This window comes from Loxodonta africana, chromosome 2 (assembly GCF_030014295.1).
Source record: "Loxodonta africana isolate mLoxAfr1 chromosome 2, mLoxAfr1.hap2, whole genome shotgun sequence".
NCBI lineage: Eukaryota > Metazoa > Chordata > Mammalia > Proboscidea > Elephantidae > Loxodonta > Loxodonta africana.
In genome coordinates, this window is record NC_087343.1 from 212370687 (window position 1) to 212395848 (window position 25162).

Sequence of the window (25162 nt, forward strand, 5' to 3'; positions counted from 1 at the left end):
TCCAACTTTCTCTATCCTCCCATCCCCCTTCCAGACAGGAGAGGCCAACACAGTCTCAAGTGTCCACCTGATACAAGCAGCTCACTGTTCGTCAGCATCTCTCTCCAACCCATTCTCCAGTCCCTTCCATGTCTGATGAGTTGTCTTCGGGGATGGTTCCTGTCCTGGGCCAACAGAAGGTTTGGGGACCATGGCCGCCGGGATTCCTCTAGTCTCAATCAGACCATTAAGTATGGTCTTTTTATGAGAATTTGGGGTCTGCATCCCACTGATCTCCTGCTCCCTCAGGGGTTCTCTGTTGTGCTCCCTGACAGGGCAGTCATCGATTGTGGCCGGGCACCAACTAGTTCTTCTGGTCTCAGGATGATGTAGGTCTCTGGTTCATGTGGCCCTTTCTGTCTCTTGGGCTCTTAGTTATCGTGTGACTCTGGTGTTCTTCATTCTCCTTTGATCCAGGTGGGTTGAGACCAGTTGATGCATCTTAGATGGCCGTTTGTTAGCATTTAAGACCCCAGATGCCACATTTCAAAGTGGGATGTGTATTAACATCTTGCATTAAGGCGTACACTTGTTACAACTGATGAACCAACCCTGATGCATTGTTAACTGAAGCCCATCATGAACAGCAGGGTTCCCTCTTTGTACAGTCCTGCAGGTTTTGACAAATGCATACGTCACGTGTCCACCACTGCAGTATCACACAGACTAGTTTCACCCCTCTAAAAGTGCCCTGGACTCCACCTGTTCGTCCCTACCCCTGGCAACCACTGACCTTTCGCTGCCTCTATAGTTTTGCCTTTTCCAGAAAGTCATAGAGTTGAATTCCTACAGTGTGTAGGTAGCCTTTTTGGACTGGCTTTTTCCACATGGCAGCATGCACTTAAGGCGCCTCCATGAGACCTGGTTTTGAAACTTGGAGGGGCTGCCCAAGGAAAAGGAGCCAAATATATTCCTGTTGTCCAGCCCCAGACTACTCAATTCACCTGCCTCTTGGTGCAGCCCCTTTGGCGGAGCACATGGCAGGCAGCATGGTCCCCCCAGTGCGGACCCCAGGCTGAGAGGGTATGTAGGGTGCTTACTCCCCTGACTTGCAAGGACTAAGGGTAGCCCATGGGAGAGTGGATATCCCCAAGGGCCTGGGGAATGTAGACCTTGTGCCACGCCTCTGTCCCCACCTCACTCTCAGCCGAAGGGAATGAGGCGTGGAGGCAGACAGCCGTAGCACAAATGACAGCAACCAACCCTGCTGGGCGAGGCCCATTCCCTCTCCCGATGGCCTGGCCATTCCAGCCAGTGGAGGGAACGTTGGTCTAAAAAAACCACCAGCGGGACTTGAAGCAGCAGGCATCCCCTGGATAGATACACACCATGCAGCCCCCAGGGGTGGCATGTCCGTGGAGGGGCAGGTGACCAGGCAAATCTTGCTGAGTCTGCCATCAGCCAGGAAGGTTGGCTTTGTGCGGTGTCTCCTCCATCCAAACACTTTGATCTCTATGACTCGCATGAGCCAGGCTGGGGGAAGAAGCTCATGAGAGGTAGTGCTCAGGTGGCAGAATCCTCCCGACATGGTTGAATTAACATGAGATCTGTTCTCTTTTTATCCCCCATCTTCCAGCGATCTCTCCACAGGTGGTGACACATGTCCTCAGGCCTCTTTTGCCCCAGGAGGAAAGGTTTGGAAGTTGGCTATATGTGTTTTGGGTCCAGAGGTGCCAGTTTGCTCCCGGGTTGCCCAGGGATAGGCAGAGCAGGCCTTGAACTTGGCTTAAGTGTATAGAACAGAGCCAATGCTAGAGACTGGGAATCTGGGGACCTGGGCCTGTTGCTTGGCTCAGCTCCATGGCTCCTGAGAGGGCCCACCCCAAGCCAGAAGGTTTTTGGGGACTGTGAGCTGTGCTGGTGCAGCTAGTGTGCTGGCCTCTTAGGTAGAGGGAGGTCAGCAGGTGCTGGTGGCCTACGGCAAGGTTGGTGGGTAGCAGACTAAGTGCGTGTAAGTGTTAGCTGCCACTGTGACTCTGTGGCTGGTATCCCCTCAGCCCTTGTTCTGCAGATGAGAAAACTGTGCCCTAGAAAGGCTCTGGCCACAGGTGAGACCATGGAGGTGCAGACTCTTCAGACTGAGAGCACAGCAACAGCAGCCTCTTCATGTTACTGAGCCAGACCCTGCAGCACCCTGAGCGATGGGGGCGCCCCGGCTCCTGCTCGCAGAGGGGGACCTGACACTTAGAGAGGTGGTGCAGGGGCTGCCCAGAGTCACAGAGCTGTGTTTTAACTTAGTATTATACAAAAGTTCCAACATACATAAAACTAGAATAGTATAATGACCTCCCACCACTGAACTCTTTACCCAGCTCCAGGGATTAATCTTGCGTTTATGTCCTATTTCTTGTGTGATGGTGTGAAGGAATCTGTTTTCTGCATCCTCCTTCCTTCCCCTTCCTGTTTCTTTTGCTGTACCGTTTTAAAGAAAATCCAGATACCATATCATTTCATCTATAAATGACCACAATAAGTTACCACATTCAACAAAATTAACAATAATTTAATCTTTCAAACAGCTTTATTGAGGAATAATTGACATAGAATACTACGTGTATTTAAAGTGTACAATTGGATGAGCTTTGGCATGTCTGCACAGCCAGAAAGTGAGCTCAGGTAAGATCACAGACATCTCCATCATCCCTGAATTAGTCTCCTAGGGCCACTGGAATGGTGTACCAGAGCCCTGGTGGTTTCAAACAGGAGTTTTATGCAGTCATAGTTCTGGAAGCCAGGAGTCTGAAATCAAGCTGTGGGCAGGGCCACACATCCTCTGAAGGCTCTAGGGAAGATTCTTCCTTGTCTCTACCAGCTCCTGGTGGCTGCTGGCAATCCTTGGCTTGTGGCTGCATCCCTTCTATCCCTGCCTCCATCTTCACATGGTCGTTTTCTCCCTGCATCTGTGTGTCCTCTCCTCCATGGGCACCAGTCATCAGATTTATGGCCCACCCTGCTCATCTCATCTTGATCCTTAATGGAATTATATCTGCAACGACCCTCAAAGTCACCTATAGGTGGAAGAAAAGGCTGTGCCCTTGTAGGATCATGGTGTGTTTCTGTGAGCACCTTGAACCCTCCTCCCTCGCCTTTCTGGACTCTATGTGCTCCTCAGCTCCCAGCAAGATGCCCCCTCCCTTCCTAGCTCCTCAGAGCAGGTCAGCCTACCCCTGGTCTCTTTTTCCACTTTGAGATGGAACTGCCTGGACAGGTCCTTCTTGTCTCCCTACAGGGCAGGTGGAAATGTAGCAGGAAACAAGAGTAGGACACAAAGATCAATTGTATTTTTATACACTAGCAATGAAAAATCTGAGAATGGAATTTAGAAAACAAGTCCACTTACAATGGCATCAAAAACAATAAAATACTTAGGAATAAATTTTGCAAGAGAAGTATAAAACTTATACTGCGAAAACTACAAAACACTGTTGCACAAAATTAAAGAAGTCCTAAATAAATAGAAAGACATCCTGTGTTCATGGATTGGACATGGATTGGTGAGGGAAAGTTACTCAAGGGGAAACCCTGGTGGCGTAGTGGTTAAGTGCTACGGCTGCTAACCAAAAGGTTGGCAGTTCGAATCCACCAGGCGCTCCTTGGAAACTCTGTGGGGCAGTTCTCCTCTGTCCTTTAGGGTTGCTGTGAGACGGAATCGACTCGACGGCAGTGGGTTTTAATGTTCCCTGGGAGGCTTGTGACCACTCATTCATTCATCCACCCATGCGTCCATTCAGTGTTTGTTTCGCTCCTACTTCATTCAGCTGGATGCAGCAGTGAGCACAAAGCTGTGAGTTGTGGTCTGAACTGTTAAGCCATGTCAGGAATCCATCAGTGAGTATGTGATAGCAGCCTGGAGATCTGAGACCGTTCTGATTGTGGCTGGGGTGAGCTTGGGCAACTTGTGGAGGGGCTTGAGCTGAGCTTGGAGGATGGTAGGATCAGGGTAGTCAGGGATGTGGCCCAGCGGTAGCAGGCATAGGTTCCGGGGCAAAGGCACTGGGGTGGAAAGAGAGCAGGTATGCCTGTGCCTGCCTGGGTGGTGAGTGGACCATGGTGCCTGACAGAGTTGGGGGGCATGGCTGGCCTGGGTAGAGGGGCCCCTTTGAAGAGCTCGTGGAGATTCTGGCTTCTCCCTAGCCAAAGCACCGAAGAGCCTTTCTCTTCAGTTTTGGGGTGTTCACAGTCCTCAGGTGAGAGCCTGCACGCTAGATTGTGGGGGGCAGCTGTTCTCGGCTGGGGAACTTAGCCAATGGTAGGACGAGACGGGGAGGGAAGAGAAGTGGGGTTCCAGTGGGCCACCCCTGTTGTGCCCTTTTGTAAGGTAGGAAAGGCCTGGCCAGCAGAGAAAGGGTCAGACCTGAGAAGCAGACAGCTCGGTGGGATGACAGACAGCTGGGCAAGCTGGTGCCCAGTGTGAGAGAGGGCCCATCTGTCCTCACCCTTGGGAACACTGGTTTCATAACAAACTTCCTTCATCTGCTTTTTAACCGTCTGTCTAGCCAGCAGCCAGGCCTTCTTCATTGCCTCTCAACTCCCACCCATTTGTCCACACTGGAATAAAAACAAACACCACCCCTTCCGTCTCTGAGTGCTTGTCATGCTCCAGTCTGTCCTAAACAGTTCGTGTGCATTAGCTCATTTAACCCTTGAGCAACTCTCTGAGGTATAGTATATTATTAGCCCATTTCGTAGATGAGGAAACTGAGGCAATGAGAGGGGGAATAACTTGCCCAAGGTCATACAGCTAGTTAGTAGAGGAGCTGATGTTTGAGCCCAGAACCCATGCTCTAACCACCATACTGTCCTGCCTTTTAAAGTATAGTAGGTGCTCAGCAGATAACTATCTCATGACCTTGAAGGAGCCTCTGTCTCACTTCAATAAATCTACTCTCCCTGACATTGGCCGGGTGTCTTTGCACACTGCCCAGGCCTGGTATACACATGGCAGACAGCATGCCAGACCTAGCCTGGAGGCTGTGGAGGCGGAAGGCTTGGCCACACCCGCTGGAGGCTTCTGCTCCTGGCATGTGTGGCACAGCCCCGTGGTGGGCCCTCATTTGACCCCAGGCCTCCAGGACACACCGTTCACACAAGTGAGTGAAACTGTCTAGGAATGCAGTAGGGAGGTCAGGGGCTGGGGTGAGGGGCACCGAGGTTGCTCAGCATCGTCATGGACTCGTCCAGATTTTCCTTGAGAACTGCAAACCTGGGTCTGAATGCGAAAACTCTGGATGATTAGTTGTTGGATCCAGTATTTTTTAAATGCTGTAAAGCCAACTAACCAAAACGAATTTGGGTTGCCAGTTACAACCTCTGTCTAAATCCAAGGCTGCAGTCTTTAGGGATGCCACAAACAGAGCCCCAGTAAGTGCTGGAAAGAAGTGTAAACCCTGGCTAGAACTGGAGGTGCAGCCTTCGAGGCCAACTCTGGAGCATGGCCAGATGGCCTTCCCCAGACTTCAATGAGACACAGGCCCTACCCTAAGGAGCTCCTGGCCAGAGGGAGAGACAGGTCACTTTAATAAGGTGCTAGGCAAACACTCGTGAAGGCTAGTGCAGCAATGTTTTCACCTGCCGCCTTCCCTAATCCTCCCACTCCCGTGAGGTAGAATACCAAGCCAGTTACCGTGGGTTCGATTCTGACTCATGGCAATCCCGTGTGTCAGAAGCACTGCCTTCCATAGGGTTTCCGTCTTCAAATATTATTTATTTTGTTGTTGTTGTTGAGAATATATACAACAAAACATACACCAGTTCAGCAGTTTCCTACACGTACAATTCGCTGATACTTATTACATTCTTTGTGTTGTGCTACCGTTCTCACCTCCCTTTTCTGAGTTGTTCCTTTCCCATTAACAAACTCACTGCGCCCTATCTAGTCTTTTGAGTTGCTGAAGACCACAGTGCTCATGGCAGACATTTTTTACTAGTTAAGCTAAACTATTGTTTGGTTTTAAGAAGACTTCAGGAGATGTTTTTGGCTTAAGGCTTGAAGATTATCTCAGGGCAGTAGTTTGAGGGCTTCATCCAGCCTTCATGGCTCCAGAACTCTGGAGTCCATGAGAATTTGAAATTCTGTTCTACATTTTCCCGCTTTTGATCAGGATTATTCTATGGAATCTTTGATAAAATGTTCAGTAATGATAGCTGGGCACCATCCATTTCTTCTGGTCTCATGGCAAAGGAGGCAGTTGGTCATGCTGGCAGTTAGCTACACATTCAACATCCTCCTGTTCCTGACTCTCCTTCTTCTGTTGCTGCAGGTCAATGAAGACCAATTGTACCTTGGATGGTTGTTAGCAGGCTTTTTCTTTGTGTGTGTATATTTCCTTGCACTTCTTTTAATTATTTATTTTGTTGTTGAGAATATACACAGCAAAACGTATACCAATTCAAGTTTCTATGTATACAATTCAGTGACAGTGATTACATCCTTCAAGTTGTGCAGCCATTCTCACCCTCCTTTTCTGCATTATTCCTCTCCCACTAACATCAATTCACTGCCCCCGAAGTTCCTATCCAGCCTTTCAAGTTGCTGTTGTCAATTTGATCCCATAGAGAGAGTTTTTAAAAGAGCACAGTGCTCAAGGTAGACATTTTTCACTAGTTAAGCTAAACTATCGTTTGGTTTTTAAGAAGGCGTCAGGAGATATTTTTGGTTTAGGGTTTAAAGATTATCTCAGGGCAATAGTTTTAGGAATTCATTAGCCTAGTCTGGATTCCATGAGAATTTGGAATCCTGTTCTGCATTTTCCCCATTTTGATCAGGATTCTTCTATGGAATCTTGCATCGAAATGTTCAGTAATGGTAGCTGGGCACCATCCAGTTCCTCTGGTTCCTGGCAAAGGAGGCAGTTGTTCATGGAGGCAATTAGCCACACATTTCACATCCTCCTATTCCTGATACTCCTGTTGCTCCAGGCAGAGAGAGACCAGCTGTGTTTTGGATGGCTGCTTCAAGCTTTTTAGACCCAGGCACTGCACAGTGAGCTAGGAGTTAGAACAGAAGCACTAAACATGTTATTTGGCAAATTAATTGGGATGTCCCATGAAACCACGACCCTAGACCCCCAAACCAATGAAGCAAATCCCATAGGTGTTTGGTGCATAAATAACCTCAGCAGCTACCCTTTTTTCATCAGTGTTATAAATATATCACAAAACTTTTGCCAGTTCAGCTTTTTACAGGTATACAACTTATTGACAGCACTTAAAATAATTGGCTGTGGAACCCTATCGTAATCAACGAAATTTTTCCATTACCATAAACCAAAAGTCAGTTCCATAAGCAGTAGTCTCCCTTTTCCCCCTCCCTCCCACCCCTAGTAACCACTCCTAAAATTTGATCTCTATACGTTTGCCCGTTCTTGTCTTTTTATATAAGTGAGGCCGTATCATATTTGTCCTTTCGTGACTGACTTATTTCACTCAGCATCGTGTCTTCAAGTTCCATCCGTACTGTGGCACGTAGCAAGACTTCATTTCCCCTACAGGCTGAGTAGTATTCCATTGTATGTATGTACCACGTTTTATTTATTCTTTCTTTTGTTGTTGGGCATTTAGGCTATTGTGAATAGTACTGCAATGAACATGGGGGTACAAATATCTGTCTGAGTGTCTGCGTTCATATCTTTTGGGTATATACCTAGGAGTGGAATTACTGGGTCATATGGTAGTTCTATTTTTAGTTTTTTGAGGCACTGCCACAGTGTTTTCCGTAATGGCTGTACCATTTTGCGTTCCCACCAACAGTGGACAAAGATTCCGATTTCCCCACATCCTTGCCAGTATTTGTTATTTTCTGTTTTTTTTTTTTTTTAAATTTTAACTATCCTAGTGAGAAGCAGCCCTCGTGGCTGCAAACTGAAAGGTTGGTGGTTCGAACCCACCAGCTGTTTCGTGGGAGATTTATAGCAACACTTTGAGGTGGTCCTACTTTGACTTACAAGGTAGCTATGAGTCAGAATCGGCTTGACGGCAGTGGATTTTGGTTTTTGGTATCTTAATGGGAGTGAAATGGTATCTCATTGTGGTTTTGATTTGCATCTGTCTGGTGGCTAATGACATGGACCATCTTTTCAGGTGTTTGGTGGCCATTTGAATGTCCTCTTTGGTGAAATGCCTGTTCAGGTTCTTTGCCCATTTCATGACTGGGTTACTTGTCTTTTTGTTGTTGTCTAAGTTTTATATATATTTTGGTTATTAGATTCTTGTCGGATGTATGGTTTCCAAAGATGTTCTCCCAGTTGGTAGCTTGTCTTTTCACTTTTTTTGTAAAGTCTTTTGAAGAACAAAAGTTTTTAGTTTTTATGAGGTCCCATTTATTTTGTCTTTTGCTATATTAGATAATCCATTGTTAAAAGTGAGGCCCAACAGCCTTGCCCCCTGCGTTTTCTTCTAAAAATTTTATGATTTTAGTTTTCACATTTAAGTCTTTAATCCATTTTGAATTTGTTTTGTGTATTGAATATTGAATATACCATGGACTGCCAGAAGCACGAACAAATCTTTCTTAGAAGAAGTACAGCCAGAGTGTTCTTTAGAAACGAGCACTCTAAGCAGTCTTCGTCTCACATACCTTAGATATGATATTAAGAGGGACCAGTCCGTGGAGAAGAACATCATGCTTGGTAAGGTAGAGAGTCAGTGAAAAAGAGGAAGACCCTCAATGAGATGGATTGACACAGTGGCTGCAACAGTGGGCTCAAACATAGCAACAATTGTGAAGATGGTGCAGTACTGGGCAGTGTTTTGTTCTGTTGTACATAGGGTCCCTAAGAGTCAGAATTGACTCTACGGGACCTAACAACAACATGGTGTGAGGCATGGATCCTGTTTCATTTTTCTGCAGTGGAGATCCGATTTCCCCAACACCATTTTTTGAAGAGACTATTCTTTCACCATCGGGTGGACTTAGCGCTCTCATCAAAAATCAGTTGACTATAGATGTGTGGTTTTATTTCTGGACTCTCAATCCTATTCCATTGGTCTGTGTGTCTATTGTTATACCAGTACCAGGCTGTTTTGATTACTGTAGCTGTATAATATATTTTAAAATCATGAATTGAGAGTTTTCCTACATCTTTCTTCTCTTTCTACAGTGTTTTGACTATTTGGGACCTCTTGCCATTCCATATAAAGTTGACGATTGGGTTTTTCCATTCTGTAAATAAGTAAGGCTATTGGAATTTTGATCAGGATTGCATTGAATCTGTAGATTGCTCTGGGTAGTTTTAACATCTTAACGATATCAAGTCTTCCGGTCCATGAATATGGAACACATTTCCATTTATTTAAGTCTTCTTTAATCTCTTTCAGCCGTGTTTTATAATTTTCATTGTATAAGTCCTTCACATGCCTAGTTAAATTTATTCTTAGGTATTTTATTCTCTTAGATGCTACTGTAAAGGAAATTGTTTCTCCAATTTCACTTTCAGATTTCTCATTGCTGCTGTATAGAAACCCAGATGATTTTTGTTTGTTGACCTTGTACCCTGCAACTTTGCTAAATTCCTTTATTATCTCTAGAAGTTTTCTTGTGTACTCTTTGGGAATTTCTGTATTTAGGACCATATCATCAGCAGATAGAGATAATTTTACTTCTTCTTTTCCAATCTGGATACCTCTTATTTCTTTTTCTATTCTTATTGCTCTGGCTAGGACCTCTAACACAGTATTGAATAGAAGCGATGAGAGTGTGCACTGCACGCTTGTCTTGTTTCCGATTTCAAGTGGAAGGCTCTCAGTCTTTCTCCATTAAGTATAATATTGCCTGTTGGCTTTTCATATGTGCCCTGAATTGTACTGAGGAATTTCCCTTCTATGCCAATTTTCTTTAGGGCTTTCATCAAGAAAAGGGTATTAAATTTTTTCAAATGTTTTTTCTGTGTCTGTAGAGACGATCATGTGGTTCTTTTCCTTTCTTCTATTGATATGGTGTATTATACTGATTTATTTTCTAATGTTGAACCATCCCTGCATTTCTGGAATAAATCCCACTTAGTCATGGTGTATGACTCTTAACATGCTGTTGGATTCTGTTCACTAGTATTTTGTTGAGGATTTTTGCATCTGTATTCATAAGAGATATTGACCTGTAGTTTTCTTTTCTTGTGATGTCTTTGTCTGGCTTGGGTATCAGGGTTTTATTTGCTTCATAGAGTGAATTAGGGAGTATTCCTCCCTTCTCTATCTTTTGAAAGAGGTTAAACAGGACGGGTGTCAATTCTTCTCTAAATGTTTGGTAAAATTCCCCAGTGAAACCATCTGGTCCAGGATTTTTGGGAGGGGAGTGTCTTAGTCATATAGTGCTGCTATCACAGAAATACAACAAGTGGATGGCTTTAACAAAGAGAAATTTATTCTCTCACAGTAAAGTAGGCTAAAAGTCCAAATTCAGGGCATCAGCTCCAGGGGAGGGCTTTCTCTCTCTGTCGGCACTGAAGGAAGGTCCTTGTCCTCAATCTTCCCATGGTCGAGGAGCTCCTCGGGCACGGGGACCCCAGGTCCAGAGGATGCACTCTGCTTCCAGCACTGCTTTCTTGGTGGTATGAGGTCCCCCACTCTCTGCTTGCTTCTTTTTCATTTTATCTCTTGAGAGATAAAAGGTAGTACAGACCACATCCCAGGGAAACTCCCTTTACACAGGATGTCCACACAATACTGGGAATCATGGCCTAACCAAGTTGATACACATATTTTGGGGGGAACATAATTTAATCCATGACAGGGAGGGAGGTTTTTGATCACTGATTCCATCTCTTCACTTGTTATGGGTCTCTTGAGACTTTCTCTTTCCTTTTGAGTCAGTTTGGGTAGGTTGTGTACTTCTAAGAATTTGTTTATTTCGTCTAGATTAACCAGTTTGTTGCCATACAGTTGTTCATAATCTTCTGTCATAATTCTCTTTATGTCACCTCTTTCTTTTTTTTTTGGTTATTTGTGTCTTTTCTCATTTTTTCTAGTCTAGTTAAAGGTTTATCAATTTTATTGATCTTTTCAAAGAACTAAATTATGGTTTTATTAATTCTCTCTATTGTTTTTCTGTTTTCAATTTTATTTCCACTCCGATTTTTGTTATTTCCTTTCTTTTGGTAGGTTTAGGCTTAGTTTGCTTTTCTCTTTCTAGTTGCTCAGGTTGTAGAGTTAGGCTATAGATTTGATATCTTTCTTGTTTTTTCGTGTAGGCATTTATTACAGTTTCCCTCTGAGTACCGCCTTTGCTGAATCCCAAAACTTTTGGTATATTGTGCTTTCATTTTCATTTGACTCTAAGAAATTTGTGATTTTTCTTTTGATTTCTATCTTGACTCATTGCTTGTTTAGTGGTGTGTTGTTTAATTTCCACATGTTTGCATATTTTCCAGTTTTTTCTGTTATTGACTTCTAGCTTCACTCCATTATAGTCAGAGAAAATACTCTATGATTTTAAAGACGTCTTTTTAAATTTATCAAGACTTGCTTTATGACCTAAAATGTGATCTATCCTGGGGAATGATCCAAGTGCACTGGAGTAGAGTGTATATTGTGCTGTTGTTGAGTGGAGTGTTATATAATATGTCTTTTAAGTCTAATTGGTTTATAGTCCCCTGTTGGTTCATGGTCCTCTGTTTTCTTATTGATATTCTTTCTAGATGTTCTGTCCGGTATTGAAACCGGTGTATTGAAGTCTCCAACTCTTATAGTAGTGCTATCTATGTCTCCTTTCAATTCTATCAGTGTTTGCTTTTATTTATTTAGGTGCCCCGATGTTGGATGCATATGTGTTTATAATTGTTAAATCTTCTTCTTGAATTGACCCTTTTATCACTATATAACGTCCATCCTTGTCTCTTCTAACAGATTTTGTCTTAATGTCTACTTTGTCAGACATTAAGATTGCCACTCCAGGTCTCTTTTGGTTATTATATGTATGGAATATCTTTTTCCATCCTTTCACTTTCAGCCTCCACCCTCCCCTGGCGTGCCGCTGCCTAGCAGATCTGAGGACAGCATCAGTAGCCTTGGGTCACGTCACTGGCTGGACCGGAAGCAGCTTATCACTCTTCTGCTGATTGATTGTCTGGGAAAGGCAGATTCATTTGGGGAGCAGAGTCTGGCAGCAGGCATGGTTATCACGTTGGCCATAATGGAGACAGATGGCCCACGGAATGTCCAGAGCCACACAACGTTACGGCCTCTGCACCAGAGCCTGCACCTCACAGATGCAGTTCAGCTCAGCCAGCTGCGGACTGGGCCTGCTGTGTTAGATGCCCTCCAGTTTACCTGTATGTAGACATGCCCACGTACACACACACACACACACACACACACACAGACACAGACACAAACACAGACACATATACATAGGTACATAGACACACATGCGCATACACACACACAGGCATATACAGGGGTACACAGACGTGGCAGACACTCCCCCCACCACAGACGCACATGGAGACACACAGACGCACACACTGAGACACACAGACAGGAACAGACATACATACAGACACACAGAAACCATTTTTTTCTCCGCTCCAGATGCCCAGGTGGGTGACTTCCCACGTACTTAGAGCCTAGCCGCCCTGACTCTCAGCACCTTCTCCCCAGAGCCTGAGGCTGCATCTTCCCCCGCTTCCTCCCCTCCTTTGGTGCCTGCAGTTGGTGCCACCACTGCAGGAGGGCAGTATTGGCCCAGCGGGGCATGAGAGAGGCTGTGGGTGGTGGGGACCAGCAGTGTCCAGTGGGACAGAAGGACTAATCAGAGCCATCTGTTTGTGATCTCCACTGTGAGCTGTGGGATGTAGGCATTCTTGGAAAAAAAAAATGAAAAGGCTTCTGTGGCTAAGTATTCAAATTGTGAAAGTCCGAGCCTTCAGGAAAGCCCTAAGGACTCAGTGTCGGCGGGGGTGGGGGGAAGTGGCGGGGGTGGGGGGAAGTGGCGGGAGGTTTGTGCTGTCAGCACCAAATCGTGGAGACCCTACCTGCCCACTTCCTGCCACGGGGTGCATGGGCAAGAGGCCTGTGGACCTCTGGTCATCTTGTTTGTGCTGCCCCATGCCAGTGGCCTTCTTGGGCAGCCGAGCTTATTGGAGCCTTAGGGCTTCTTTGGACAGTTCTGTCTATTTCCAGCAGCTCTTGCTCTGTCTGTTTCCTTCAGCCCATCTGCTGCAGGCTTCTTGGTAGAATAAGGCTCAGGCTCCATGAGGGGCCTGTGGTTGGCAGTCCTGCGCACCCACGTGCCAGCCGGGGCGATTCTCTGCTTCTTGGTTAGAGAGCTTGCTCCCACATGACTCGTGTCCCACCTGCACTAGCCCCATGTGGAGATATATTGGAATGTCCCTGACCAAGCAGTTGTGTCTATGTGGCCCTCCTTGCTCGAAACTGGGACTGTGGGACCTTGAATCCCAGAGGAGACTTGCTCCGCAACCCCATCCCGGGATGCTCCCCAACAACATTTCATGTGTCCTTCTTGTTCTCTCTCCATAATGCAGGTTGCAAGATGGGAACAGAAGACCCGCCGGCTGAGCAAGGCCTTTGGGTCACCCTACCTGGCCTGCTATGCACTGGGTGGTGCCATCCTGCTCCTGAACTTTGCACGCTCACACTGGTAAGCTCACCTAGGGGCCACCGGGCTAGGCCTGCTGCCAGCTGGTGTAGTGGGCTTCCATCATAAGAGTCCACAGCGCCAGAGAGGGGCTGGCAAATGCTGGCAGTACTGGGTCCATCCAGATGGGGGTGCATTGCATCTGGAGGAGCAGAGATTGCTGCCCCTCTTCAGGCAGGGGGCACATATGCTATGTCTCCTCTATGCCTGGGGCCGGCAGGGAGTAGGGGGACAGGGAGAGCACCCCCAGTGGCCCTGGCTCTTGTCCGTGGCCCCAGCATGTAGCTGTACTGCTTTAGCTATTCCCTCCAGGAGGTGCCAGGGTGGGACCAAGACCCTGGCGGGAACGTGTCTTAGAGGCGGAGCTTCACCCACTGCTGGTTTTGGCCAGCTTTTCCCCCTCCCTAGGAAACCCTCAGCAGGAGTGTGGTTCCAGCTGCTGTCTAGTCCCGGGAGCCCAGCCCACCTACGTCTGAGCCTCAGTTTCTCATCTGTAGGGAGACAGGGTGAACACCCACACTGGGTTTCTGTGAGAAATGAGTGCTGCTGCACACGGGCCAGTTGCTTGAGCTTGGCCCGAATGGGCCCCTGTGGTGCGTCAAAAGCTGAAGAACCGTGCACTGACAGGCTGGATGCTCCGGCAGCTTGGCTGAGGCATGTCTGATGCTGTTTCTTTAGACGGGGCCTGCATTCCCCACTCAAAGCCCTGCCTGACCCCTGCCTCCCTCCAGGGCCCAGCCGGTGCTGTGGTGATGTTAGAAGTGTTTGCTAGGTGCCACGCCCTGCACAGAGAGAGCCTTTATAAATGCCATGGGAGCGTGGGGGGCACTTTCACACTCTGCTCCTGTTGGAAAGGCACAGGTGGCCCTTCTCCCCCATTTTACAGATTAACAAACTGAGGCCCGGCTAAGGTCAGAGCTCAAACTTGGACGCGGGGCTTTTCTCTCTGCATCCATCCCTGTGGGTCTGGCTCCTGGTCTTTGCCTCTTGGCCACTTGGGCCACCTGTTTCTTGTGGCTTCCTTCACCCAGGCCAGGACAGATATCTCAGGGCCCTAGTCCTGGTGGGGGGCGGAGGGGGGGCTCCTGCTCTGGGTCAAGTGAGGGAGGTTAATTTCACCATATGAAGGGGCTCGAAGCTTGGCCTGATTAGGGTGGCTTGGGCTTGTGGGGGAGTAGCAGGGGGACACTCAGCTTAGCTGACCCACAGAGCCTACACACCGACGGTGACGGGCTCCCGGACCAGGGAAGAGGCCTGTTTACAGAGGAAGAAGGCGAGGCCCAGCGGGGGCAAAGGCAGCAGGTTCAGGCTCCAGAAATGTGGTGGCAGAAATGCCAAGGCAACCTGTGTTCCTGGTTCATAGCAGTGAGAAGTCTAGAGTGAGAGGGAAATGGGATGCCCTGGGGAACCACTGCAGGGCAGGACCTCCAGCAACCCCCCATGGCCCTGCTGACCCCCTCCCCGAGCCTCAGCTCCTTTGGAGCATTAAAGAGATAATATACGAAGTGCCCAGTGCCTGGTGGGTGGGCACTGCGATGGCTACTGCCTCTACCCTGGGACTCCTGGAGTGTCCCTGAGCGAGCAGGCTCTGGGGGGGCAGGGACCAGGTCGTGCCTGGATCAGAGGGAACTGGGGTTAGATAGAAGAGCAGAGGGGTGCACAGCCCCTATTGGTGAGGGTGAGCGGCTGCCGAGGCCATAAAAGTGCTGCTGGCCTGGCGGCTCTTCTGCAGAGCCCACCACTAGCGCAGCAGCTAAGGGGCCCAGCAGCGCAGGTGGCACAGGGCCAGTGCCGAGTTCCCTTCCCTCCGTCCACTTTCCCTCTGGGGTCTCTGGGTGCCCCGGGAGGCCTTGCACACATATGGTTCACAAACTTATCCTCCCTCAGTAGTGCTGTTTGGGGTGTCCTCTGTCCCTGCCGCCCAGGACCCACGGTATGGGTCCCTGTGGTGACTCTCACCACCTGCACTGGCCATTTTGGTTGCCTCCAGCCCTTGCCATTGTTTGTCCCGCAGCAGGGCAGACCCTTACCCACAGGTGACCTGGGCCAAAGGGACTCCTATGGGGGGGCATTTCCTGCACTTGCACATGTGCCTCCAGGAAACCTTTGATGACCCCAAGTAATGCAGTTTCCAGGGGACACGTAGCCTGGGCTGGGCAGGAGTGGCTGGGGGCACTCAGAGAGGCTAAAGGTATGGGAGTAGGAGGGGGTGTGGGTGTGTAGAGAGGGAGCCAGCCCTTCTCTCCCCCAGCCAGCTTCACCTGGACAGGAGTTAACGTACCAGGGACATCATCTGATCAGGTCCTAAACCTGGGAGACTGTACGTCAGCACACATCAGAATCACCTGAGTCTTGTCAAGAATGTGGCCACCAGGGCCCCTGGGCCTGCAGAATCAGCTGCCCAGGCACCTATGTCCTCCAGAGGCTCCTGGTGCACCAGGCACAGCCAGCCTGGAAAGAGCTCCATCCCCATTGCTGAGGTGAAGAATAAATCCACTCGTCCTTGTCCTAAAGGGGCTCTCAGATGGCAGAGGACTCAGAATAGCCGCCAACTGCAACGAGGCATGGGCCGAGGGGCGTCTGGAGGAGGGCAAACCCAGAGTACCAGGGTAGGCAGACCAACGGGACCTGGGGGGTGAGTCCAGCCGACCTTCTTCATTGCCCCTGGTCCAGGTCCCTGGGGTACAGGCAGCAGACCTGCTGAGTCTAACAGCTGGACTCCCTGATAGTCCCAAAGTGGTCAGCCAGGCTTGTGGGTTCTGCTGCCTTGGAGGCTGTTGGCATGCTCATGGCTCTGTCCCCTAAGGGCAGTCTGTCTGTCACTGCTGTGTCCCCAGTGCCAGTGTGGACTGCTCCCTGCATAGGTCAGGCTAGGGTGATGGGCAAGTGAGCAGCCGTACCAGTGAGGCAGCCACAAGAATAGTAATTCAGGTGGCAGTGGGACGGATCAGGTGGCAGCTTGGCCCTGGGTGGGCACAGATGGCCAGAGAAGAGGTGTTCCTTCAGTCTTGGGGTCAGGCTGCTCTGGGAGTTGGATCTATATGGGCAAATGGGATTCCCATGGGCTGGGAGGCAACATGTGTTAGTTGTCTATGGCTGCACGACAAATGCCCACAAACTTGCTGCTTCACTCAGCATACATTCCTGGTCTCGCCTCTCGTCATCACAGGCCTTGGGCTCTCGCCAGGCTGCAGTCATGGGGTCAGCCAGGGCTACACTCTCCTGAGGCCCTGGGTCCTTGCTCACAGCAGTTGGCAGGACTCAGTTCCTTGGGGTTGTAGGACTAAGCCCTTGGCTCCTAGGGGCCGTCCCCTGCTCCCTGCAGTGTGGTCCTCTGTGCAGCCTGGCAGTTTGCTTCTCCAAGGCCAGCAGGAGAGTGTTTCTCTTGCATCATACCTCTCTGACTTCTTCCATCTCTGACCTCAAGATAATTGCCCAAGATAATCAGCAAAGTCAGCCAGTTGGGATCTTAGGTACTCAGCAAAGTCTTTTCACCTTTGCCCCATAATAGGAATGGCTGAACTCAAGGGGAGGGGACTGTACGGGGCATGGGTCCTTGGGGGCCGGCCACCTTAGAATTCTGCCTGCCACGTGGTGAAAGGGAATTCCATCCAGTCAAGGGAACAGCACCAGCAAAGGTCTTGGGCAAGGGCAAGGGCCCAGCATGGCTGGAGCATGGGAAGTGGGGGCTGGAGAAGGGTACTGTGGCCGCCTGAGGGAAAGGCCTTGGCTGGAGTTGGGTTTTAGCAGGGTGCACCTGGTGGCAGGAGTGGAGGGTTCTCTGGGAGGAGGTTGGGGTAGGAGGCCTGAGCTGGAGGCAGATTCAAAGGCCTATGCAGACAAGAACCCCCAAGATTTGGCAACTGATTAGATGTGTGGACAAGAGGGAGGGGTGGGGTGGCTGGAGGTGCTGGAGGAAGGCCCTCCCCAGACACTATTTACCCCTGCATGCCTGGGACGCCTCCCTCACCTGCCTTCCTGTAGGTGCGAGGTGCTGTCGGGGAGCTGTGGGCAGGGAGGTGGTGGGGATCTGTGCAGCAGCTGGAGAAGGAGGGCCCAGAGAAGAGGGAGGGGCAGGAGGAGGGAGAGAGGCTGCAGCTCATCAAGGTGAGCCCAGGCGGTGGGGAGCCAGGCCTGGGGTAGGGTGGAGGGGCACCTGCTCTGCAAGGCCTAGTGGGCTGAGGACCTGTGGCTGGAAGGTGAAAGAATGGAGGCCCCACTCCGGGGCTGCCCCCTGTCTTCTCCCCTGGGGCCCCAGTGCCCTTTATCTGGGAGGGGGTGGGCCGGGACCCCCTAGGAGTGCTGAGGGACCGTGGGAGGAGGAGCTCACCACTGTACCGCATTGTCTCACATGGGCGAGGATATTGGGTCACCCTGGGTGTGAGGCGTGCTTCCTCACTGTTCATCAGTTGTGGGGGCAGGAGAAGCTGTGGCTCCTACTCCAACCAGGCTGGTTCCTATTTGGGGAACAAGACAGCACTTCTTGACTGAGGTGGGCTTTGTGACACACTGGAAAGGTACATGGATTTTGTACGGGTTTATAGCCCTGCATTCTAGTCCCTTGAGGGTTTCTGGGTTGCAGAGACGACCTTCATGTTATAGCAGGTATTGATTTTAATGTGTCTTAGAAAAAAACAAGCACACACATCAGACGTGTGGTTTCATGGGAAGAATTGCTTAGTGTGAGTCCCTGAGTGGCGCAAACAGTTAATGTGCTCAGCTGCTCACCAAAAGGTTGGAGGTTTGAGTCTACCCAGAGGCACCTCAGAAGAAAGGCCTGGAGATCTAGTTCCAAAAAATCAGCCACTGAAACCCTGTGGAGCACGGTTCTACTCTGATACACATAGGGCCGCCATAAGTCAGAGTCAACTCAATGGCAACTGCTTTTTTTATTGCGTAGTGTGAGGTGAAGGATATAAAGAGTAAGTTCAAGGACATATAAAGTCAATTATACTGAAGAGAGTTCCTGACTAGTTGACGTTTGGGGTGTGCTTCTTGTTGGTTATAGATACAGGGACCAGCTGGGCCCTGGGGTGTGGGTGCCGTGGTGCTCACCCGCTGGGTGTGGCGGGACACACTTCATACATGTGATCATGCCACATACATGCAAGATGCTCCTGCCCCCACTCAGACCTCCTGGGATTTCAGGGAGCAGTGCCCAGACAGCCTCAAGTCACGCTGGTGACTGAAAGCGCAATCTGTGCTTTAAAAATAGAACCCAAGGGAGATGAATGGGCATCTCTCCGCCCCCACAGCCCGATGCAGAATATTCCAAAGGAAATTGCCTCCAATTACTTCATTCTCTTCCCGAGCCTGTGGCCTCAAAGAGCGCCTTGTCCTCCATTGATCGGACGGACGTGGGGACTGACTGTGCTTTCCTGGCTTAATAGAGGCACTAGACACTCACAAAAGAGCACCTGACGGGCTGAGCCACTCGGTTTCCGTAAGGCAGACTGTGTGGTCACAGCCTGTACACGCTGGCGTGGGGCCCAGGGAGGGCTTCCAGTGCCCCGCAGAGCCGCGTGGGGGATGGGCACCCCGGGGGCTCTTTCCGACCTGTGAGAGCTCAAGAAAATCCCCGCCCCTCCCTTTCTCTGCTGGTGATGGGGAGTGGAGGAGGTGATGGGCCAGCAGGTCTGCAACTTTGCCAGCTTGATTTAGGGCTCCCCAAGTGTCCTACCCACTGACCATTCACTCAGGAGGCCCAGGGTACCCCGGTCTGCCCCACCATCTGCAGCTATGAACATGGGAAGCCACGAAAGGTGCTTGAGGAGGAGAAGGCAGTTGTCCACGGGAGGCTGCCACTGGGCAGCAGTGGTGGGATGGAGAGAAGGTGGGTAGGCAAGGACCTGTGGGTGTGGAAATGTGTCAGGGGGATTTCTGGGGAGCAGAGCAAAGGGGAAGGGGCTGTGAGGCTTCGGTGACAAGGGTGAGTCAGGCTGTGTGCGAGGCTTCAGCAGGCTCTCGGTGCCAAAGAGAGCAGGCCAGGTAGAGTCGGGTGGGCTGGTGTCCAGGGTCAAGGCCAGGGCTGGAGCCACTGATGAGGGGAAGCCCTGGGGCCCTGGGCCATGACCTACCAACCGAGTGTTGAGTCTAGTGCAGCCAAGGCACACTGCAGGCCTTTGTCATGGAAGCGCATCAGCTTCCAGACCAGATCTGGTTTCCGACTGAGCTGTCCCTCGGGGAGGTGGGCTGGAGATACACAGCGCCAGGCTGCAGCAGCTCGGAGCAGAAGGTCCTTTTCATTTCTGGCCTGCAGTATGCACACATGGCCAGGCAGTCCTGCCTTCTGCTGAGCTGATGGGGACAGCCTGGCAGAGGGACTGACCAGGAGGCCCAGTACATGCATAAGGCCTTCCGCTTCCACCGCAGCAGCCACTCCCCATGCCCTGAGAATGAATTCAGGCTCCTCACCAGGCCGAGGGTGCAGGCTCCATTCACCCACTCCCCTGCCCTGAGCCCTGTCCATCCTCAAGGCTTCCAGACCCAGCTTGTCCTGTTTCTGGAATGCTCTGCTGCCCCCTCCCCCCTTTCCTGGCTAACTTCTCCCTTTAGATCTCTGCATAAATGCTGTTCTTTGTTCTAGCCCCTGTGCTTTTTCTTCACGCAGTGTCAGAGTTTGCAGTCTTTGGTTTACTCCTGTAGCTCCACAGGCAGAGGGGTCTGGGCTGGTCTGTGTTTTGTATGTGCCCAGGCCCTGGGCACTGTCAGCCACCTTGGGAAGGAGTTGGTCTACCCCTCACAGCAATGCCATACAAGGAAACAGAGTAGGGATTGCAGAGCAGAACACTGAGGCCGGGGCACTAGGTCTGTGGGAACCCAATCTCATTCTTCTGCCAGCACCCATCTGCCCTCAATTGTGTTGCCCACTGGGTGCTCCCTGACAGGTTTGCTGGGCTGTGAGTAGCCTAGGGCTGGCCAGAGGTGCCTGGCAGGCCTCACTGCCCTAGGTTTAGGCAGACTGAGGTCAGCCCAGGCAGCTAGGAGCAGGTGCCAGAGCTGAACAGGTGGATGGGCAGAGCCCAGAGGCCAGGCAGTTGGGTGTCACTTCGGCTCATGAGAGCATGGAAGCCTGACAATCACTACATACATACTTACAGAGGTACACACACATGCACATGTGTACACACACATGTGTACAACACATGCATACATGCACACATGCTTATAGATACATGTACGCACACATACACGTGTACACACATGCACACAATGCATGCATACATGCACACATATGCTTTCCCATGCATGCATATCCACATACATGCACACACACATACACTCACCCATATACACACATACCGTATTTTAACACAAATAATGCACTCCTCCTATGTTTGTTGGCCAACCGCGCCCTCTCCCTGTGAGGTATCTTCATAAGCACTACAATGCCAATTCTTTTTTACATGCTGCTGTAAAATGATTAGCATAGCATGCTTATGAAAATACCTTGTGGGAGGAGGGTGCAGTTGGCAAGCAAACGTAGATGGCGTGTGTTATTTGCATAAAAATATAGTACGCACACACAAACTCTGCTGTGGGCGGTCCCTGATACAGTGGTAGGCAAGGAATCGGGTGCCAGCAGGTGAGCCCCACCCCTGAGTACAGAGGACCCTGGCTGCTGGCTTATGAGAAAGTCTGATGAGGGCGTGGGGGTGGAGCATGGGTATGGCAACCGTGCACAGTGCTGAGTGTGCCCCGAGCTACCTTGCTGCCTAGCAGCTGTGACCCTGAGCCAATCCCAATGCTCAGCCTGGAGCTGCAGGGTGACCCTGAGCCAGTATTGCAGGAGAGAGCAGGGAGGGCAGCAGTGGGTGGAGGGTTGGGGCTGTGGGCAGCGTGACCAGGAACCAGGATTGCCCTGGTACGTGTTTGCCACTGTTTGACAACTCACGGGGCAGGCCCCTTCCCCCCTCCTTGCCCCCACCCCCACTCTCTTCATTCTGGCAGGGAGGGGCATGTGTTTTCTCTCCATTCAGTAAATATGCACTGAACCTCCATCTGGCAAGCAGTGCCAGGTCCCAGGGAGAAAGTGTAGTTGAGGGAGAAGTTCCAGGGAGGCACTTTTTAGCTCAGTGTAAGGAAGAAATTTTTACCACAATCTGAATTTACCAATGGAACGAATGAATAAATGAATGAAGATAGTAAGTTCTTTCTGCCTAAAAGAGCCTGGCAAACAGATACTTAGCAATGGATGGATGGATAGATGAATGAATGGGTGGGTGAATGGGGGATGTAAAGATGAGTAGATAATGTAACTACCCAAACCAAACCCACTGCTGTCAAGTCGATTTCGACTCACAGTGACCCTATAGGACAGAGTAGAACTGCCCCATAGAGTTTCCAAGGAGCGTCTGGCAGATTTGAACTGCCAGCCTCTTGGTGAGCAGCCGTAGCACTTAACCACTACGCCACCAGGGTTTCCAGTAGATATGTAGGTGGGTGATATGTAGATAGATTGATAGATGAAAAGATGGGTGGGTGGGTAGATGGATGGATGAATGGGTAGATGGGTGGGTGGGTGGATGGATGGATGCATGGATGGTTGCTATGTGGATGGGTAGAAGAGAGATTGATGGATGGAAGAATGGGTAGATGGATGGATCCTGTGCTACCCTGGCTGGGAGGTGCCTGGTACAGAGTAAATGTTCAGAAATGGGTGGAGGAAGTGGTTGTCCCACGTGAGACAGCAAAGCTTCATGTCTCTTCTGAGCGTGATGATCGTGGGAGAGTGAGGATGTGTGTTTGTGGCATATGCCCACACTTGTGCACACACACATCCCCTTCCTTTGATATGACCCTCACAGAGCACCCAGGGCCTCCCTCTGACCAGTGCTGCTCCCCTACTTATAGCCCACCCAGAGAATCTCGGCCAGCCCTTCTAGGTGGGGTGCTTAGGTACCAGAGGCCCTGCTAATGCTGCCTGGGGCTGGTGTCTCATCTTTCTCAGCCTTGCTGGCCTCTGCACTACAAGTTGCTAAGTGGACAGGATCATGGTTTGCAAACCAGCAACCCTTGGGTTGAAGCTGCCTGCTTACATGGAGAGTCTAAACCATTGTCAGCTAATTGCCTGTTTCTCAAGCTTAGGACATGTCACATATACCTCAGGATTTCTGGCTTCCCTTGAAAAATCCAAGTTGCACAGATCTGGACCCCTTCCTGTCACCTCTTTCATGGCCTTGAGGGGCTGGTGCTGGTGGCCCTCCAGCCCATGCCCCTTGTGTTTGTCACCTTGCATGGCCCAACAGGCATTTGAGTTTGAGATCCTGAACCGGCTACTTCTGAGGACTCACCCGGTCTGAGGCCAGGGGCATGGGGAGAGGAAAGGGTGCAAGGAGTGGGCAGCCCCCTCCCCGTGCAGTGACACCCTATCCCCCACCCCTGCAGCTTCACACAGGCCATGCTGAGCCAGCCCAAGATGGAGAGCCTGGATAACGCCATGGCCTACTGCATGGGCCTGGTGCTCCTGGGAGTGGGTACCTTGTTCGTGCTCTCCAGCTTCTTCGCACTGGGCTTCACTGGAACCTTCCTAGGTAAGACTCACTCACTGGCTGGCCACCCTGGAGCCGCGTCTGCAATGGCTGGCTGGCCCTGGGGGACCAGGTGTTCTTGCCCTCTCTTGACTCTTCTCTTTGGGCAGACCTTGAGGGTGGACTGAGGGTGAGCTTCTGACCCCCAGCCCTGGCCTCTGAGTGACTTCCACCCATCGGAAGGCCCTCGGGACCTTGCTTGTACCGCGCACAGGGAGAGGACTGCCCCTCACAGACCCCCTGGTTGCTGCTTGGGCAGTTCCTGGTACCCTGGCTGCCTGGCAGGGCTGGATTCCCATTGCTATGTTTGGGCCAGAGGCAGGCTGGTGCAGGTCCGGCACGGGTGTGGGGATATGATTCCTTGTATTTGTTCCCTACTGCCTGAGGGTCTGGGGATTTCAGGCTGGGCCCCATCCACCCATAATGCCAGCTACTTCCCACCCCTGGGAGCCTATGAGGAGAAGCAGCAGGGAGCAGGGGGCTTTGGAGAACAGGGCAGAGGGGGTGGCCCCTCTGGAGAGGGGACCAATTCCCAGTGAAAGGCCACACATGGGAGTTAGCTGGTAGACAGGGCCACCGTGGGCCTCATCCCGCTCCCACCCCCACCATCTGGCCTGTGTATCCACACCCCACAGACACTGGGAGCCCACCTTGGACCCAGCACTGGACCCTACCCTCAGTGGGAGCCACACTCTTAAGGGGGAAGGGCTTGGTGTGGATTCAACACCAGGCCTTTGTCGGGAGCTGGAGCACAGGGGTGGGAGGCAGCTATGTGCCTCCTGGTGGGACATGAACTGTCGGGGAGTCTGTTCCTGGAAGACGGGGTGCTGAGAGAACTTGGGGAAAATCAGGGAAATGTGAACACTTTAGTTGACCGGGTGGGGGCGGGGCTAGGAGGAAGGAGGAAAGGCCTTGAGCCAAGGAACTACATAGGTAGAGGTCAAAGGACAGAAGCAGGGGTCTTGTTGGAGGAAGGCAGACAGGCAATAACATGGCTGTGGCAAGGGGTGCAAGTCGGGGTGGTGGGGCTGGGCCAGACTGGAGGTACTGAGGGCCAAGCCAGGAGCTGATGCTGCATCCCCAGGGCAATGGGGAGGCAGAGAAGAGCTTGGAAAGACCCTCCCCCAGCAACAAGGAGAATGGGCTGGGGTAGAGGGTTGGGATGGAGGTGAAGACTGAGGAAAGGGTTGAGGCCCAGGTGGGGGGTGGTGAGAAATGAGAGATGCTAGGGCCTGGGTGGGAGGGAGGCTTCCTGCTGGAGGTGGGGAGAGGCAAGGCTGTGCTGGAGACTAGAGGGCAGATCACCCTCCAGCAGGGAGGGCCTGGTCTTCATTCAGGGCTTAGGGGACAGAAGGGGCCGAAAGGGTGGAAGTGTGGATTGGCCAGGGTGGGCTGGGATTAGGATGCGGCAGGGAAGGGGGAGTGGTGGCGTCAGGGCTGTTGTGAGAAGTTAGGGGGTGGGAGGGGGTGGTCAGAAAGAAGCCCAAGAATGCCCAGGAGAAGCAGCTTAGAAATGCCGAATGGGGCCTAAGTGGGCTTTGGAAGTAGGTAACCCCGAGTGAGTCAGCCCCAAAGTGGGTTCTGTGCCATCGCCTCTTCTAACCCATTTCCTGCTTCCTGGGAAGAGCTCCATCCCAGCCTCACCTCAGGGCTCCTGCCCCCTTTGTGCTCGGACAATGGGGTGATGCAGCTCCCAACGGCTCCTCCTGCCTGCTGCACCCCCTTGTCAGCCGGCTGCCCTACTTTCGAATGAGGCTCAATTTTCCTCGAGGAGTGAAAACAAACATGGGCTGGTCTGTGACAACAGTGACAGCCTTTCTCTTCTCTTTTACCACATATATGTTAATATGAGATTTAAATTTCATAATGTGTATTTATTCTTTTTTTAAGCTAAAATACATTTGGAGCTACCTTATATTTTTATTTCAATTTGATGACTTTTGTTATTTTTTCTAAAGGGAGATGAAGGGAGTTTCAGACTACTCTTAGGCAAATACACTGCAAA

At 50.7% G+C, this 25162-nt stretch overlaps 1 protein-coding gene across 8 annotated transcripts in view; it reads left to right on the forward strand.

Moving 5' to 3' along the window:
• The window catches only part of PEMT (phosphatidylethanolamine N-methyltransferase), a 94101-nt gene that overhangs the window by 46454 nt on the left and 22485 nt on the right, over positions 1–25162 (forward strand). For all 8 annotated transcript variants that reach the window (XR_002783958.2, XM_064279404.1, XM_010600222.3 and 5 more), the window contains 2 exons: positions 13515–13630; positions 23015–23160. Coding sequence is in view for 7 of the 8 variants with exons in the window: in XM_064279404.1 (XP_064135474.1) it covers positions 13515–13630; positions 23015–23160 (262 nt within the window). In the remaining variant the exon portion in view is untranslated. The remainder of the gene's footprint in view (positions 1–13514; positions 13631–23014; positions 23161–25162) is intronic.